The following is an 18077-nucleotide window of genomic DNA, read 5'->3' as shown; positions in this document are numbered from 1 at the left end:
AGCCCCACCCTAAGGAATTACTCTGTCCCACCCTGTGGTGCTTAAGCTGGGCTGCTGATTACAGCATAAGGATATATTTATTACTGATTAGTTTAACAAACAAAGTCAGAAAATACAGAAGCCGCCAAAAGGAGAAGACAAAGAAACAGATACCTCACAAAAGAACAAGATAATTCTCCAGAAAAAGAACTAGATGAAATGGAAGCAAGCAATTTACCAGATAGAGCATTTACAGTAATAATTATAAGGATACTTAACATCATGAAAAAAAGACACAGAAACCATAAAAAAGGACCAGTCAAAAGTAAAGCAATATCTAAAATAAACAATACACTGGAAAGAATAAAGAGTAGGTTATATGAAGCAGATAGCTGAATCAGTGATTTGGAAGACAAGATAGAAAAAAACACCCAGGCAGAGTGGCAAAAAGAAAAAACAATTTTAAAAAATGAGGAGAGCTCAAGAACTATTTTGGAAAACATGAAGTATAACATCTACATCATGTGAATAGCAGGAGATAACAGGGAACAAGGGATCAGAATCTATTTCAGCCATGGCTGGTATGGCTCAGTGGATTAAGTGCAGACCTGTGAACCAAAGGGTAATGGGTTCAATTCCCAGTCAGGGCATATGCCTGGGTTGTGGTCCGGGTCAACAGAAGGGGACATGTGAGAGGCAACCACACATTGATGTTCCTCTCCCTCTCTTTCCCTCTCTCTATAAATAAACAAATAAAAAAGAAGAACCTACTTGAACAATGACCAAAAACTTTCCTAAGTTTTGGTCATCTGGTGAAAGAAAACGACACACAAGTCCAGGAAGCTCAGAGAATCACATACAAGTTGGACCCAAAGAGGCTTACACAGAGACACACCATAATTAAAATGACAAAGCTTAACAAGGAGAAAATCCTAAAAGCCACAAAAGAAAAGCAAGTAGTTATCTATAAGGCAGCACCCATTAGACTGTCATCTAATTTCACAACAGAAACATTTCAGGCCTGAAGGGAGAGGCATGAAATATTCAAGGAGATGAAAAGCAAGGATCTACAACCAAGGCTACCTTGCCCAGCAAGGTTATCATTGAAAATTGAAGGAGAAATGAAGAAACAAAGGGCTTCCCAGACAAGAAAAAGCTAATGGAGTATTTTAATACCAAACCAGTACTGCAACAAATGTTAAAGGGCTTGCTTGTAGAAGAAGAAAAAGGGAGAAGGCAGAGGAGGAGGAGGGGGAGGAAGAGAAAGAAAGCGAAAGAAAAAAGGAGAGGAAAAGAGAAAGAAAAAAAAACAGAGGGGAATAGTCTAACAGTAAAATGGCACTAAATACATATCTATCAGTAATCATTTTAAATGTTAATGGCCTAAATGTTGCAACCAAAATACATAAGGTAGCTAAACAGATAAGAAAACAAGACCCATATATATACTGCCTCCAAGAGAACCAACTCAGATCAAAAGATACACACAGACTAAAAGTAAAGGGATGGAAAAAGATATTTCATGCAAATGGAATGGAAAAATAAACTGGAGTGGCAATACTTATATGCAACAAACTAGACTTAAAAACCAAGGCTATATATAGTAAGAGACAAAGAAGGACACTACATAACAATAAAGGGAACAATCGAACAAGAGGATATAACCCTAGTAAACATTTATGCACCCAAAATAGGTTCATAAATTAGGTGTTTGCAACACCTAAATGTGTGATGCAAATCATGATGGACATACAGGGAGGGATCAACAGAAATATAGCCGTAGCCAGGGATTTTAACACCCCACTGACTTCAATGGATAGATCTTCCAGACAGAAATCAAGGAGATAGCAGCCTTAAAAAAACACTAGATCAAATGGATTTAACTGATATTATCAGGACACTTCATCCCGAAGCAGAATACACATACTTTTTAAGTGCACATGGAACATTTTACAGACAGACTACATGTTAGGACACAAAACAAGTCTCAATAAATTTAAGAAGACTGAAATCATATCAAGCATCTTCTCTGACAAACAGACTATGAAACTAGAAATCAATCCCAAGAAGAACACTGAAAAACATATAAAGACATGCAAGCTAAGTAACATGTTATTGAACAATGAATAGACCAATGGCATCAAAGAAGAAATCAAGATACCTTGAAACAAATGAACATGAGGACACAACAATCCAAACTGTGGTACTCTGGGAAAGCAATCCTAAGAGAGAAATTCATAGCATTACAGGCCTATCTCAAAAAAAAAAAAAAGAAAGAAAAGAAAAAGCTCAACAGGAAGCAACCTAGGTGCCCATCAGTAGATGAATGGATCAAAAAATTGTGGTACATATACACAATGGAATTCCATGCAGCAGAAAGAAGGAGCTACTACCCTTTGCAACAACATGGATGGAACTGGAAAGCATTATGCTGAGTGAAATAAGCCAGGTGGTGAAAGACAAATACCATATGATCTCACCTTCAACAGGACGCTAGCAACAAAACAAACAAGCAAGCAAAATAAAAACAAAGACACTGAAATAAACAGCATGGGGACAGTGACTAGAGGGGAGGGGGAGGGAATTTCAGGGGGGAAAGGGGAAGGATTCACGCAAACAAGTATAAAGGACACATGGACAACAACTAAGAGGGGTGGAAATGGGAGGGAGGTGGGGAGGATGGGAGGGGTTGGGATGAGAGTAAAAGACAGAAAATTGTACTTGAACAATAATTAAATGAAAAAATAAAAATAAAGAAAAACCTCAAATAAGCAACCTAACTTCACACTTAAAGGAACTTGAAAAAGAATAACAAACAAAGCCCAAAGTGTGTAGAAGGAAGTAAATAATAATGATCAGAGCAGAAATAAATGAAATAGTCTGAAAAATGATACAGAAGATCAAGGAATCCAAGAGCTGGTTCTTTGAAAAGATTAACAAGATTGACAAACCTTTAATCAGATTCATCAAGAAAAAAGAGAGCAAGGACCCCAAAAAATAAAATCAGAAATGGAGGAGGAGAAGTACCAACCAACACCAAAGAAATACAAAGCATTGTAAGAAAATATTATGAGCAACTATGAAAACAAACTAGACAACCTGGATGAAATGGATAAATTCCTAGAAACATACAATCTTCCCAAACTAAAGCAGGAAGAATCAGAGAATCTGAATAGAAAGATTACACCTAGTGAATTTGAAGCAGTACTCAAAAAACTCCCAACAAACCAAAACCCTGCACAGGTCAATTTTACCATATATTAAAAAAAAACCCTAATATCTGTCCTTCTCACACTATTTCATAAAATTCAAAAGGAGATAAGCCTCCCACACTCATTTTACAAGGCCAGAATTATCCTAATTCCAAAACCAGATAAAGAAACTACAAAGAGTGAAAACATAGGCCAATATCTCTAATGACCATAGACACTAAAATCCCCAACAAAATATTACCAAATCAAATACAGCAATGCATCAAAAAGATCATACACCACAATCAAGTGGGATTTACTCCAGGAATGCAAGCAAGGTTGGTACAATATGCACAAACAACAAATATGATTCACCACATAAACAAAATGAAGGATAAAAACCACCTGACTGTATCAACAGAGGCATAAAAAGCATTTGATAAAATCCAGCACCCATTTATGATAAAAATTCTCAGCAAAGTAGGATTAGAGGGAACATACCTAAACATAATAAAGGCCATATATGACAAACCCACTGCTGGCATCCTACTCAACCAACAAAAACTACTAGCATTCCCCTCAAGATTATAAGGTCCTAGCCACAGCAATCAGACAAGAATAAGAAGTAAAAAGCATCAAAATTGGAAAGGAAGAAGTAAAACTGTCATTACTTGCAGATGACAATACTGTACACAGAAAACCCCAAAGATTTCACTAAGAACCTACTAAAACTGATAAATGAATTCACCAAAGTAGCAGGAAACAAAATTAACATCCACAAATCAGTTGCATTTTTATATGCCAATGATGAATTAACAGAAAGGGAAATTAAGAAAACAACCCTATTCACAATTGCTTCAAAAACAATAAAATACCTAGAATAAAAACTAAACAAGGATGTAAAAGACCTGTACTCAAAAAATTATAAGATATTGAAGAAAGAAATAAAAGATAGAAATAAGTAGAAGGACATACCATGCTCATGGATAGGAACAGTTAACATCACTAAAATTTCCATGCTAACCACAGTAATCTATAGACTCAATGTAATTCCTATCAAGATTCCAATGATTATTTCAAAGAACTAGAACAAATATTTCAAAAATTTATATGGAACCACAAAACGCCCCTCACAGCAACAGCAATCCTAAGAAAGAACAAAGTTGGAGGAATCATGCTACCTAATATAGTAATCAAAACAGCATGTTACTAGCATAGAAACAGACACATAGATCAATGGAACAGAACAGAGAGCCCAGAAATAAACTCAAACCTTTAGAATCAATTAATATTTGACAGAGGAAGCAAGCACATACAATGGACTAAAGATAGGTTATCAGTAAATGGTGTTGGGAAAATTGGACATATATGTGCACAAAAATGAAACTAGACCACCTCCTGACACCACACAAGAATAAATTCAAAATGGATCAAAAACTTAAATGTTATACCCAAAACCATAAAAATCATGGAAGAAAACATGATTTTCTTAGGAAAAGCAAAACATGTTTGCTCTTTCTTAGAAGAAGCAAAATCTCAGACATTGCTCTTAGCATAATTTTATCAGCTATTTTTCTCGAGGCAAGGAAAACAAAAGAAAAATTTAACATAGAACTACATCGAACTAAAAAGTTTTTGCATAGCAAAGGAAATAATCAAGAAAATAAAAAGACAACCCACAGAATGAGAGAACACATTCACCGATACATCTGGTAAGGGGTTAATATCCAAAATTTATAAAGAACTTATAAAACTCAGCACCAAAAAAACAAACAACCCAATTAAAAAACAGGCAAAAGACCTGAATAGACATTTCTCCAAAGAGGACATATGGATGGCCAATAGACATAGGAAAAAATGCTCAACATCACTAATCATCAAAGAAATGCTAATTAAAACCACAATGAGATATCACATCACACCTGTCAGACTGGCCATTACCAATAAATCCACCAACAACACAAGTGCTGGTGAGGATGTGGAGAAAGAGGAACCCTTTCGCACTGTTTGTGGGAATGCAAACTATTGCAGCCTCTGTGGAAAACAGTAGGTAGAAACCTCAAAAAATTAAAAATGGATCGGCCTTTTGACTCAGCAATCACACTTTGGGAATATATCTGAAGAAACACAAAATACTAATTCCAATGAACATAGTACCCCTATGTTCACTGCAGTGTTACTTACAATCACCAAGATATGGAAGCATCCCAAGTGTCCATCAGTTGATGAGTGGATAAAACAACTATGGAACATTTACACAATGGAATACTACTGGGCCATTAAAAAGAAAATTTCACCCTTTTTTGACAATATGGGTAGAGCTGGAGAACACTATGCTAAGTGAAATAAGCCAGTCAGAGAGACAAATACCGTATGATGTCATTCATATGTAGAATCTAATGAACAAACTAAACTAACAAGGAAAATGAGGACAGACTCATAGATGGAGAACAGGATGACAGCTAAGGGCAGGGGTGGATTAGGAGGTGGAGAATAGAGCACAAAGGAACAAGGACTCATGGACATGAACAATAGTGTGGTGATTATTGGGGATAGTGGGGTATAAGGGGACTAAATGGATATGGAAAAAATATAATGCACATTCAATTTTTAAAAATGTATGTTCACTTTAAAATCTTTACATAAATGACTAGCAGCAGCTTTAGCCAAAAAGTGATAGCCAAAAAGTGAAAACAATACAGATGTCCTTCAACAGGTATATGATTAAACAAACTAATTCATAATATAATGGTATAATACTACTCAGCGTTAAAAATGAACAAACTATAGATATACACCACAACCTGGTCAAATCATCAGAGAAATTTGCTGAGTGAAAAAGTGAATCCCCAAGGTTGCAAACAACAATTTCACTTAGATAACATTGTTAAAAGACAAAATTATAGAAATAGAAGTTGGTCTGAAGGTTGTGGGTTATTGTTAAGCTAATTAACATTGTCTTCCCCCCACCACCACACTTGACTGACTGCATGTTTTGGCCCTGGCTGGTGTAGCTCAGTGGATGGAGTGCAGGCCTGTGAACCAAAGGATCACAGTTCGATTCCCAATCAGGGCACATGCCTGGGCTGCAGGCCAGTTCCCAGCAGGGGACACAGAAGAGGCAACCATACATTGATATTTCTCTCCCTTTCTCCTTCCCTTCCCCTCTAAAGATAAATAAATTAAATTTAAAAAAAAAAGAAAGAGAGAGAACTAATTCCAAGAGCTAAGGAGAGCAATGGTGGCTGAGTTGGTTGGAGCATCACCCTGTACAACAAAAGGCTGTGGGTTCAATCCCTTGTCAGGGCACATACCGAGGTTGTGGGTTTGATCTTCTGTTGGGGTGCATATGGAGGGCAATTGATGGATCTTTCTCTCTCTCCCTACGTCACTCTTGAAAATCAATAAATCAATGAACATACCCTCAAGTAAGGATTAAGAAAAAGAGCTAAGGAGGGGTAAAAGGCAGGAGGGAAGTGGTTGTGGCAATCACAGGGTAATATGAGGGATCCTTGATGAAAATGTTCTGTATCTTAAATATACCAAACTCACTGTACTGATGCTGCTACGCATTATAGTTTTGTAAAATGTTACCACTGAGAGAAAATGGGTAAAGGGTACAAGGAATCTCTGTTATTTAACAACTGCATGTGAGTCTGTAATTATCTCAAAATAAAACTTAGGGTTTTATGGCATTATCTCAAAATAAAAATTTTTTAAATAGCATTTGTCTCCATGGGGAATATCAGCCAAAGCATTTTTCAAACAATTTTAATATTTATAATTTTCTTGTTGACGAGCACTAGGAAATTCACCTTTAGAAACTAATTCCAAAGCATTTACCAAGTGCTTGTCATGTATAACTAGGAACAAAGGAAAAAGGCAAAGACAATGTAGATTCAGAGAGTTTGACACTTTCTGATGAAGATAAACAAGAACTGCAATACAAAACTCAAAATAACATAAAGTACTTCACTATTCCTGCCCCAAATTATAAGTATTTCTATATAAAACAGGCAGCACCTGACCAGTATATGACAACTTTATGTTTAAGTAATTCTAAAGTCTTTTCTTCTGTACTCCCAGCCAGTATAAAAGTCTTCCCCAGCCCTGGCTGGTATAGCTCAGTGGATTGAGCATGGGACTGTGAAGCAAAGGGTCGCCAGTTCGATTCCCAGTCAGGGCATATGCGTGGGTTGCAGGCCAGTTCCCAGCAGGGGACACATGAGAGGCAACCACACATTGTTGTTTCTCTCCAACTTTCTCCTTTCCATCCCCTCTCTCTAAAAATAAATAAAATTAAAAAAACAAAAACTCTTCTCCAACAGAACCTCCTGCCTCCAAGCCCTGGTCTCTGCCTCACCTCAGCTAAACCACCACCCTACCATGTTGTCTGGGCAGGTGAGGGGAACGGAGATCATACACATGCATGTCATACATACACACACTCACTCTTCTCTTACACCCATCTTGCTGCAATTCCTCTGAATATGAACACCTAGAGGGGAATGGCAATGCAGAAGGACTAGTTATGACTTCCTCTCACTAGTTATGCTATCAGAAAAGAAAAAGATACAAAAAAGAAGAAAGAGGAGGGAGGGACAGACAAAGGAGAGAAAAGTTATGCTGCAGTCTTATCCTACCCCCTCAGCTCTTTACCTCCCTCAGGTTTCATGAAACCAAGACTTCCAAATCTGCCCACCTCTCCCCACTCCTTTCCCAGAAGCATTTCCCAAGTGCCTCCCTCCCTTTAGACACACTAGTCCACTCCTAGCTAGGGAACTCCTGGGAGTTTCATTCCAAGAAACTGGAAAATAAATACTAAATGAATAGAATTCATCATTTGTTAATACTGTAACCCTTGCCTTCTAGTAAAGCTTTGCTGTAACTGTAGTCCATTTTTTAATGATAGGTTACTTTTAGAAATTAGAGGTTTAGTTTATAACGAGAAACCTAGTATTAAATTATTATTCACAGCCACTGGGCAAGAGCTGTTTTCACTACTGTTAATGTATCTTGCCTGACTGCTTTCACATTGAGACCCAGCAAGTAAAGCCACTGAGTAGTCAAAACTGGTATCCCAAGAATTTGAGGGCAAGTTGTTATTATGACAATAGCCTCTCTACTAATTGGGACGTGTTGATTAGGCTGACTGGCTCATGGAGTTCCTTGTCTTCCCTTAACATTTCATTCAGGTGTTCTGTTTCCAAGGCTGGGAAATCTTCACAGACAGATTACACAGTCCTTGCACCAGAATTCATTTGGCCAAAAAGTCCATTTAGTTTTTCCCATAAAATAAAGACACATTTTTTCATTTTCACCAATAACTTTATTGATCTGAATATTTTGAGTACATTGGCTGTCTCTTGCTATTGGCTTTTAGTGGGTAGAAGCCAGGGGTGCAGCTAAACATTTTCCAATGTAGCCAATGTACAAGACAGCCCCACAGCAAAGAATTATGTAGCCAAAATGTGAATAGTGCCATGAAACTTTGCAAACCACTTTTGACAAGTTCAATCAGTCACAGTACCTTCTCCATACACTGTACAATCTTTTTTTGCATTTCAGTTGCGTTTTTACCTTTCTTGAACTAATAAAGCATAATACACTGAAAATGTTGCATATCTTCTTCCATCTTCAATATTAAAACGGTCCCACACAAATTCACCAATTCTGATAAGTTTTTTTAGTGCATGTTGATATGACAGCTGTCACATTACAATCTAACAAAATTGTTTCAAATGAAGTTAAAGACAACTGAGCACTACTAGGGCCATGGTAGGGGGAAAATGTAATGAACTTTTTGGCCAACTTAATACTTCAGCCCATAGTTTCATATTCAGTTCTAATCAACTTAGTTGGTTTTTAAGTTCGTGTCTAATCAGAAGGAATACATTTCACAGAGAGAAAAGCACTTCTTTCATTCAATTACCATTAGTTGAATGCCTACGAAGTGCCAGGCACTTAGAGACTGGTATTGACCAATACACAGTGATTCCTATCACTGTGGCTCACAGAAGAATAAATTAAAACAAAAATAATAGTAAATAAATAATTACAAAGTGTGACCGTTGCTAACACAGCTATAAACAGAGCTGAAGAACTTGCACTTTCTCCACATAGGAGAGCAATTTCCTTTCTAATACAATCAAAATACAGAATTAAAAATTCATATAATTAATTGGCCCCAAAAATAGTCTAAAATTTATTTTTAAAAATTAAATCCCATCCCTGGCCAGGTGGCTCAGTTGGTTGGAGTATCTCCCATACAACAAAAGGTTGTGGGTTCAATTCCCAGTTACAGCACATACCTGGGTTAAGGGTTTGATTCCCATTCAGGATTCATACAGGAGGCAACCAATCTACATTTCTCTCTCCCTTTCTCTCCCCTTCTTTCTCTCTCCTTTCCTCTCTTCTCTAAAATTAATAAAGGTATCCTCAGGTGAGAATTTAAAAAACAATTAAATCCCAGATGCTGACTTGTTAACCATTTTATGTTAAACAATGAATGCCACGCCAACCCCTAGAATGGAGTGGTAAATGAAGGGCTTAAGGCAGCATTTCCATAGGTAGAGTCAATTCTCAGCGACCCATTTCCAAAAATGAGTCACTGAGAAGTGAGGGAAAGAAGCAGAAAGTAGGCCAAGGAGCATACCTTCAGGTATTTCAAAACTTGGCCTAGAGTAGGCCCTATAAATAGGAAAAGACACTCCTCCTCCTTGTCAAGATCACTTAGTACCTTGGTCCCCCATGATCCATACCTTATGTAGTTCCATACCTCAGTTGCTTTAAACAACTTTTGCAGACTCACCTGGGCACAAAACCACCTTGTGGAAATTTTTTTTAGAAAGTGAGATAGATTCCAAACATGCAAGTGACAAATCAACCCGACTTAAATTGGCAGCTGCCAAGATAAAACAATCTTGCTTTCTACAATGTTTAACTCCAATCAAGACTCAATCATACCACCCAATCTTTAAGGAACACTTTATTTTTTAGAATTTTATTTATTTATTTTCAGAGAGTGGAGAAGGAAGGGAGAAAGAAAGGTAGAGAAACACTGATGCTTGAGAGAAACATCAGTTGGTTGCCTCTCCCAAGGACCCAACCAGAGGACTGGCCCGCAACCCAGGCATGTGCCCTGACCAGGAATAGAACCGGAGAGCTCTCTGGTTTGTGGGAGGATGCCCAACCCACTGAGCAACACTGGCCAGGGCTTTAAGGAACATTTAAAAAATTACATTATTATAAGTACCTAATCTTTTCAAATATGCCAAACACAATAACCTAATATTAAAACCTACTGACTGGCAGATACAATTAACTACAAATCTGATCCACACGGGCAATAATCTGAATTTCCATCAAGGAAGCTACAAGCACTAACGATGGAGCAAAAATGAATCCAGGCTTTATCTGGGCCTCACAGGGAAAAAAACAGCTCCAAGTTGTCATTTTGAAAGAAAACTACATTTCTTACAATTCAAATGTAATTTCTGCAAATTTAACTCCAAGACTTTCCTTAATTTACTTGACTTCGCTTCCTCAAACAAAATTATTCATAGAATGAAGACTAGATTTGTTCCATGCTACTGTACCTCCACTTCTTCCCATTTTATAAAGTCTGACCTACATTAAGCTAATAAGTTACTTCTGAAAGCCTCCACCTGGCCTTTCTTTCTAAACACTTACAGTTGTAAAACAGAGAGATTTGTAGTCCAGTCCTCTTATCACAAATTAGGAATTAAAAAGGAATGACTTTTTTAAATGATCTACACAGAATTTTATGCTAATTCCCTCTCTTCACCCACTCCTTTGTAACCACCAGGAAATTCTCCCCTCGGTCTGTTAGCCATCACTCCCAAACTCTCCCATCCACCTGTGCTGCTCCATGCTGTTCCCATGGAGAACACCCACCCCCCTCAGTCTCATCATTTGCTGCTCAAAAGCCTGTGACTTCTGCATTGGCTGGTGTAGCTCATTGGATTGAGCCCGGGCCTGAGAACCAAAGACTTGAGGTTCCATTCCCACTCAGGGCCACGCCTGGGTTGCAGGCCAATTCCCAGCAGGGGACCCATGAGAGGCAACCATACATTAATTTCTCTCCTTCCCTTCTCCTCTAAAAAAAGAGCCTATGACTTACCATCTCACTAAAAATAAAAATTTTAGTTACTGTTAGGGTCAAGCTCTGCATCATCTAATCAGCCTGCCATCTCCTTAACTTTCCAGCCTCATCTCTTTTCATTCCTTCCTTCACTCCCTGCTAGCACCCTTACATTCACTTTCTGCCTGGAATGCTCCCTAGTCTCCTTGAAAATCTTTCTCAAACGGTGCCTTCCCTTAACCCTCCACCCATCCCTCCCATGTAAAACTGGAAACGTCCAACTTCCTATCACCTAACAAACTTTTCATTTCATTTATTTCATTAACTATTATTCCCAATATAGGTTCTAGAATGCAGGAATTTACCTGTTTTGTTCACTGCTGTATCCCCAACGCCAAGGACACTGCGAGTTACCTGACAAGAGTGGAGTAAATATTTGTGAATGAATCAGTGTTATTCACAATGGGATGTTTGCTGAGCACCAGGCCCCGGCCAAGTTTGTTAAAGTCAGGGTACGGAAGGCACTGCCCCTGACTTTAAGGCACCAGACGGAGAACAGGGCTGCAAACTGAGGCCACGGGCAAATGTGCCACATGCTCAGAGGACGAGGCCCCGGCTTCGCCTTTCTGGGAACCATTTCAGCTTCCCATCATCGCGCAATTCTCCAGGCAGCTCCTCTAGACTCCTGAGAGAACCGGGGACCCTCTTGTATTCCCCAAGCCTGAGCGGTTACACATCCAGAGGCGCAACTTCCGGCCTCTTCGCGCCCACCGGGCACAGGACTTAATGAAACAAATTTAAAAGTCTCTGCTCTTCAGCCTCCCCACCCTCTCCTTTGTCCTGGGGGCCACTCCCCAGAGCGGGCTAGGACAGAACCCCGTGCAGACCACAGCACTTTCTCCGCCACATGCACCCTACTTCCGCGGTCCACACCTGCTCCCGGAGGTCCCTTGTCCTCTAGTCTGCGCCTGCGCGAGCCCACCCACGTGGTTTCGGGAGAGGCTGGCCTCCCCGCAGAGGGTGGCCACGCCCTATCATAGAACTGGCTTCTGATTGGCTGTCCGTCTCTCGCTGAGCGAGGTTGGGGAGGCCTGCGTCTGCGCTTGCGAAAGCGCTGCCAGTCGAGCCTTCAGCTACTTCTTTCAGCTCTTCGCCTCCGCCTGCTCCTTGGAATCCCGCCGGCATGTCTCAGGTATAACGCGTGCCCAGCCCGGCTACGAAAGTGCAGTGGGGCGGGAAGCCGGTGTCGGGACTATCCCGCACCAGAACCCTGAAAGGTCTTTTCTTCCCGGCTCCGCTTTTCCTCCTGGACTCATGCCCAGCTCTTTGGACTGAGCCTTCTGAGCGGAACTTTCCGGTTTGAGAATCTCAAAACCGCTATCCAAACTGTAACTGCTGGGAAGTTGCCCGTCGAGTAGGCTTCGCGGTGAAGCAGTGAGGGTCTGAGGGTCTGAGACCCTCTAAACGTGGGGGTCGCATGGATTGAAGGAGCAAGAGGACCGAGGTCCACCACCAGGAAGGACTGGACGGGAGCAGGGACGCTATGCAGACTGGGGGAAGCAAGAGGCGGTGGCTGAGCTTGGAGGTCAGGAGAAATAGGGGCCCAGTGTCCAACGTGCGTGAAGGGGAGGGTGCCGAGAGAGAAGTAACCCCAGAGGCTTTTCCGTTCCTTGAATGTAGATGCTTTTCCGAGACCGAGTTGTGTGGAGCGACCTTTGTCTCCTCTCCCTCACCTCGCTCCAGCCCGGCACTGGGACAGGAGTTGGCGCTGGATTTCCGGACGCCAGGGGAAGGGGCCCAACAGACTCGGGCCGCTGACCCTGCTGTACTCATAACTTGCCGCCTTCTCAGCTGTTTCAAGCACCCGTGCCATCCCTATCCACAGAGAGGGCTTCACTGGGACCCCAGCCATTCCCCAGTGTGACCTAGTAGCGGCCAGGCAGTAGATCACGCTTCTTTTCCTGCCCAGTACGCTCTCACTTCAGGCAGTCTTAGCCCGTCTCCTTCACCACTGTATTTCCAGTACCTGACACCTGGTATAGTGAGAGCTCCCTTTACATATTTGTTGATGAAATAAGTGAACCTATGTGCCTCCCATCTTTGTTTCACTGAATCTTTCTAGCTGACCTGTTGTGTAGATAATGGGGAGACAGTTGAGGGAGCGCTGCTTTTCCTCACCCGCGTTACAGGAGTAAGGCCTTTGAAACTCCTGCATCCCCATTACTGAGCTCTATTCTGGCCATACCCCTCTCTGGCATTTAGGCTGAGTTTGACAAAGCTGCTGAGGAGGTTAAGCACCTCAAGACCAAGCCAGCAGATGATGAGATGCTGTTCATCTACAGCCGCTACAAACAAGCAACTGTGGGTGACGTAAATACAGGTATGCGGAGATGAGTTTGGGAGGGCCACTGTTCATCAAACCTAACTCAGCAGCCTTGATTGGTGCTGGAACTCTTAAGCTGTGGGAACCTCATTCAGAACCACCAAGGCCCTATTCTTTGGGTGGGGCATGGTAATTTTTCATGATGTTCCAGGGATTTAAGCTGGGAGAGGGTCCCCAGAGACATGTTCCTGGTTTACAGACCCTGTACTATTCTTGTTTCTTGATAGCTCTGGTAGCAGAATTCCAATCATAGTTTTGAAAGGACTTTACTGATTATCAAGAGCTTTCCCCATCTACTTGGGAGGAAGCAAAAGACCCCAGCTTGGAAGACCCTCAGACTCTCAGCTCAGTAATAGTTTTGTTGAAACATACTGCTTCCACCATAGATAGGCAAGATCAAAGTCTCAGAGCACTTGGCAGTGGGGCCTAGCCTAAATCAGGAGCAGAGGAGCAGCTGGCTTCCTGGGGCAGGTCAGAGGATTTGGGCTGAAACCGTTCCTGATGACCGTTCCCTGTTGAAAAATCCTGGTACAGATTTTGAAGCCATGGTTTGAATATACCACATTGTAGAATACTGCCCTTTCTGCCTTGGCCAATTTTCACTCTGCCCCCAAAGTCCTTGAAACTCAAGTGTATACTGAGGCAACAGCACAATTCAGTCCATGCAAGGACTCAGAGGTGGTGGCCATGGCACCACAAAAGGTCACCCCTTCGCCTTTCTGTTCAGGAGGATGAGCATGGTTCCCAATTCCACTGCAGTTGGGATGGAGCAAGTGGGCTGGCTACCAGCTAGCTATATATATGAGAGGGTACCCAGAGATTAGGTAAGGGTCTGGGCAAAATCAAATCAAACTTCGGTTCACAGGAAGGGCTGAGTTGAGAAAGTTCTTATGGCGAGGGTGAGTCTTTCAGTGGGTTTATAAGTTTTGTATCCTCCTGGGAAGGGGAGGGAGAGATGAAGAAAGAGTGGCCAGGGTAGCTGAGATACTCTTCAACCAGGCAGTATTTTTCACAGAGACTGGCCCTGCCTTGCTTTTATAGGAAGATAGGTAGACTGGCTTGGGAATCTATCACTTCTTTATCAGGGAGGTATCGGCACACTCTAGGACTTCGTGGGCCAATACAGTAGCCACTAGCCACATATCATTACCTAAACTGAAACTAAAATAGTTTAAATCAAAGTCAAAAGTTCTGTCTTTATTCACACAAACTACCATTCCAGGAGCTCAGTTGCGCAAGAGATAAATAGCCCCTGAGTTGGATAATGCAAATGTAGCATGTTTCCATCATTGCAGAAGGGCTGGTGGGATGTGCTACTCTAGGATTTGGTTGATGACTGCAGGTGCGGTTTCTCCCAGGTAGCCTGGGAATGCGTCCCTGAAATCACTTAGGAAGATGTGATGTTCCACTGACACAGTGGTGCAGGCTGTGAGCACTGTGATTGTCCCCCTTGTCTCCATTCTCAGCATGTCTGGAAATGAGGTCAACAGGGAAGAAGTGCATGTGTTTCCCAAGTGCAACTGGTAACAAGTGTGTAAGCCTAAAGTCATGGTATAACTTAAAGAAAACTTGCTCTCGGGGAAAAAAACTCTCACAAATCAACAAGAAATGAACTAATAGTTTGGTAAAAAAATGGGCGAGGATGTGAACATATGGTTCACAGAAAAGGACACCCAGATAACTGAAAATAACAATGCATGAGACAGAGAAATGAGGTGGGAGGGAAACTTTATACTATTCCCCTTTGTAGTATTTGGGTTTTAAGCCATGTGCATGGATGTAGTGCTTATGTTTTGTTTGTTTGGGGGGGTTGCTTTGTTTAATTAAAGTATAATACAGTTTTTTAAAGGAGAAGTATTGGAATTACTTAACTTAGAAAATAAGGACTCTCTAGTAATGAGAACAGTTTTCCTCTTACTTTCTCTGGATGTTAAATTTGGATTTCTGTACACTGTCCTAGGCCTGTTTAACTTCATAACAGAGTATAAAAGGGGTAGGTGTAATAAAAGATGTCTTTCATGGCAAGAGAGTTGAAAAAGTTTTCCACTAGAACTTGAAGGAGATCTAATGTCTTTCCTTTTCTTCTTGAAGAACGGCCTGGGATGTTGGACCTCAAAGGCAAGGCCAAGTGGGATGCCTGGAATGAGCTGAAAGGTAATTGTTCTAATCAGTTTCCCTCATTTGTGAAGCCTAGTAATGAAATACTCTTGGTTATGGAGTGCAAGGGTGAGGAGAGAAAACAGAGAGGATGAGGCACATGCTAGAAACCAGCTTGACCTGTGTCAGAATGGAAAGAAACTGGGCCACCTACTTTTTCTCCTAATATCATTAATGCCTTTTCCAAAAGCACCATCTCCAAGCAGTTGTACTATCTAGAGAGGAAGGACAGGGGCCAGGCCACTGAGAAGCAGATTGGAAGACTATATAGTTTGTGAGGACTTTATATACATTCAGAATAAGAAGTGGATTTCTGCTCACACCTTCCTCTCTCCCACAAGGCCAGGCGGTGACCCCATAGCCCAAGCAGCCCTCCTTAGTTCCCTTTCAGCCAGAAAGGCACACAAAAAAGAAAGGAATGAGCTAATGCATGGCAAGCTTCTGGCACTCATAGGCTCAGTGAATGGAGCTATTATATGCTAAGCAACAGCAGCCAAGAAGTGTCTCAGCTCCGACTTAATCACGTGCCACCTGCGGCAGCAAGCCCTAAAAGTTGGCGCTGAAGTGCCTGCAAGCTTTTGTGTTCTTGCTAGCTAGTTTCTGAATAAGCTCTCTGTCTTCCTGCAAATGAGAAACACTTGAATTCAAAAAGGACCAGAATACAATAAAAAACACTCCTAGGATTTGTAAGTAACTGGAACAGGAATGCCTATCTGTTCCATACCATCTGACCTATCTGACTCTCCGTTTTCATTGGGCATTTCCATACCATCTTCAAGCCCCATGCATTCTCTAGCACTTCAGATGCGCTCTATTTCCCAGCAAGTATATCTCCTTCACTGTGGAATCCAGGAAATTAGGTGTTACTGTGTCTGAAGAATGTATTCAGTGTCTCTTATGCAGCAGCAGGAAAGCAAAAATTTGCTCATTCTTCTCTAAGAGCCAGCTGCTTTTGCTCAGAGTTCTCAAAACTTTTCTTGTAGCTTCTCTCTGGAAAGAAGAGAGTGCCTCGCTCTGCTGTTTCACTGCCAGCTTAGGAACCCAACAGAGAAATACTTGGTAGGGCAAAGCCAACCGTGAGAGTCGGCAAGACTGGCAAAGCTACCTTGGCTCCTCACTTTAGGCCTTCTTGCCTGTCTGGAGAGCCCAGCCTTTCTCCTGATGCTGAGGCTAACCACTCAACAGGGAATGCTTGGCCAGCAGCCATTGGCAGGCCTCAGAACAGCCACACACGTTGATTCAGTGCTTTATGGAGCATTCACTGTGAGCCAGGCTTCTCAAATACTTTACATCAAATCCTGGCCAAGTCTCTGAGGTGTAGGTAGTAGGATTCCCTGCTCTACCAGTGAGAAACCAAGCCTCCAAGCATTAAAGTAGGGCTGTCTGGGGCTCTAAGGCTCCTGCTTTTCTGCCATGCTGCCCCTCTGACAAACAGTCTGTTGGTTCCTTACAGGGACTTCCAAGGAAGATGCCAAGAAAGCTTACATCGACAAAGTAGAGGAGCTGAAGAAGAAGTATGGGATCTAGGTGTGGCTGCCAGCCATGCATTTTGTCTAAACTGGTGGTCATCCCTTGTTTTTCCAATGCTGCCAATGGAGTGGAATAACGGATCAGTCCTCTTCCTGAACACTGTTCAGGCCATGGCTCTAACAGATTAAGGAGCTGAAACGGTTACCTTCCTGAGTAGTTTTTGTCTCTAGGTCAATTAAAACTGCATTTATTATTTTAAATCTTCCGTCATCTGGTTTCTTGAAATAATTTACGCTGTCCCAGTGTCACTTGCTCACTCCCTTTTTCTAGATTTTGTCTGGAAGTGTTTGAGCCCTTGTCCTGTGCTAGGAGTGGGAGGCCAGCGATTTCACCTGATCCAGGCCTAGAGTACACTCATCTCCTGTGGGGAGGAAAAGGGTTATAGGAGTGGCCTTTTCTACTTCCTTCTGCCTCCTGGTTCTAGCTCCACCCATCAGGCGGGCTGGTAGAGCCTTCAGTCTGCAGGTACTTAATCCCTCCATCAGAAACATTGCTGGCCTCGAGATCTGAGGAAGGCAGGGCTGACAAGTGTTTGAGGTTTGTCTCTGGTCCAACCAGTCCACAGATCCAGAGCAAGGAGTGAGATCTACATCTGCCATGGGGCATTCTTGGAGGCTCAGGGGAAGCCTGGCCACAGATAGCTGGGCAGGCAAAGTTGTGCAGGGGAAGGGAGATCAAGACCCAGGAAGGACAAAGGGTTAGGCTGCAGAGAAGAAAAACTGGAACTTGACTC

The 18077-nt window shown here is 41.8% G+C and overlaps 2 protein-coding genes across 2 annotated transcripts in view; one reads left to right on the top strand and one right to left on the bottom strand.

Moving 5' to 3' along the window:
• CUNH2orf76 (chromosome unknown C2orf76 homolog) overlaps positions 1 to 12237 on the bottom strand; it is an 86448-nt gene extending 74211 nt beyond the window's left edge. Inside the window, exons 1-2 of the mRNA XM_037049891.1 lie at positions 12208 to 12237; positions 11640 to 11688 (exon numbers count right to left, since the gene is read on the bottom strand). The gene's annotated coding sequence lies outside the window, so the exon portion shown is untranslated. The remainder of the gene's footprint in view (positions 1 to 11639; positions 11689 to 12207) is intronic.
• A 106-nt stretch (positions 12238 to 12343) lies between these two features.
• On the top strand, positions 12344 to 17544 carry DBI (diazepam binding inhibitor, acyl-CoA binding protein). Its single transcript, XM_037049892.1, has 4 exons — positions 12344 to 12466; positions 13537 to 13654; positions 15749 to 15811; positions 17268 to 17544. The coding sequence occupies exons 1-4, from the start codon at positions 12458 to 12460 to the stop codon at positions 17339 to 17341; spliced, it is 264 nt and encodes an 87-aa protein (XP_036905787.1). The 5' UTR covers positions 12344 to 12457; the 3' UTR covers positions 17342 to 17544.
• The last annotated feature ends 533 nt before the right edge of the window (positions 17545 to 18077 follow it).

The sequence above is a fragment of the Sturnira hondurensis genome, unplaced genomic scaffold (genome assembly GCF_014824575.4).
Source record: "Sturnira hondurensis isolate 20B ecotype Veracruz unplaced genomic scaffold, ASM1482457v3 Scaffold0006496, whole genome shotgun sequence".
Taxonomy (NCBI): Eukaryota; Metazoa; Chordata; class Mammalia; order Chiroptera; family Phyllostomidae; genus Sturnira; species Sturnira hondurensis.
Note: the sequence above shows the minus strand (reverse complement) of the source record. Positions and strands in the feature narration are given on the sequence as shown.

What these genes read in the sequence shown, in the direction of transcription:
- DBI (XM_037049892.1), top strand. An exon ending in TGTGGGTGACGTAAATACAG is followed by an intron (nt 13,655 to 15,748) that starts GTATGCGGAGAT and finishes TTCTTCTTGAAG; the next exon opens with AACGGCCTGGGATGTTGGAC. An exon ending in TGCCTGGAATGAGCTGAAAG is followed by an intron (nt 15,812 to 17,267) that starts GTAATTGTTCTA and finishes GGTTCCTTACAG; the next exon opens with GGACTTCCAAGGAAGATGCC.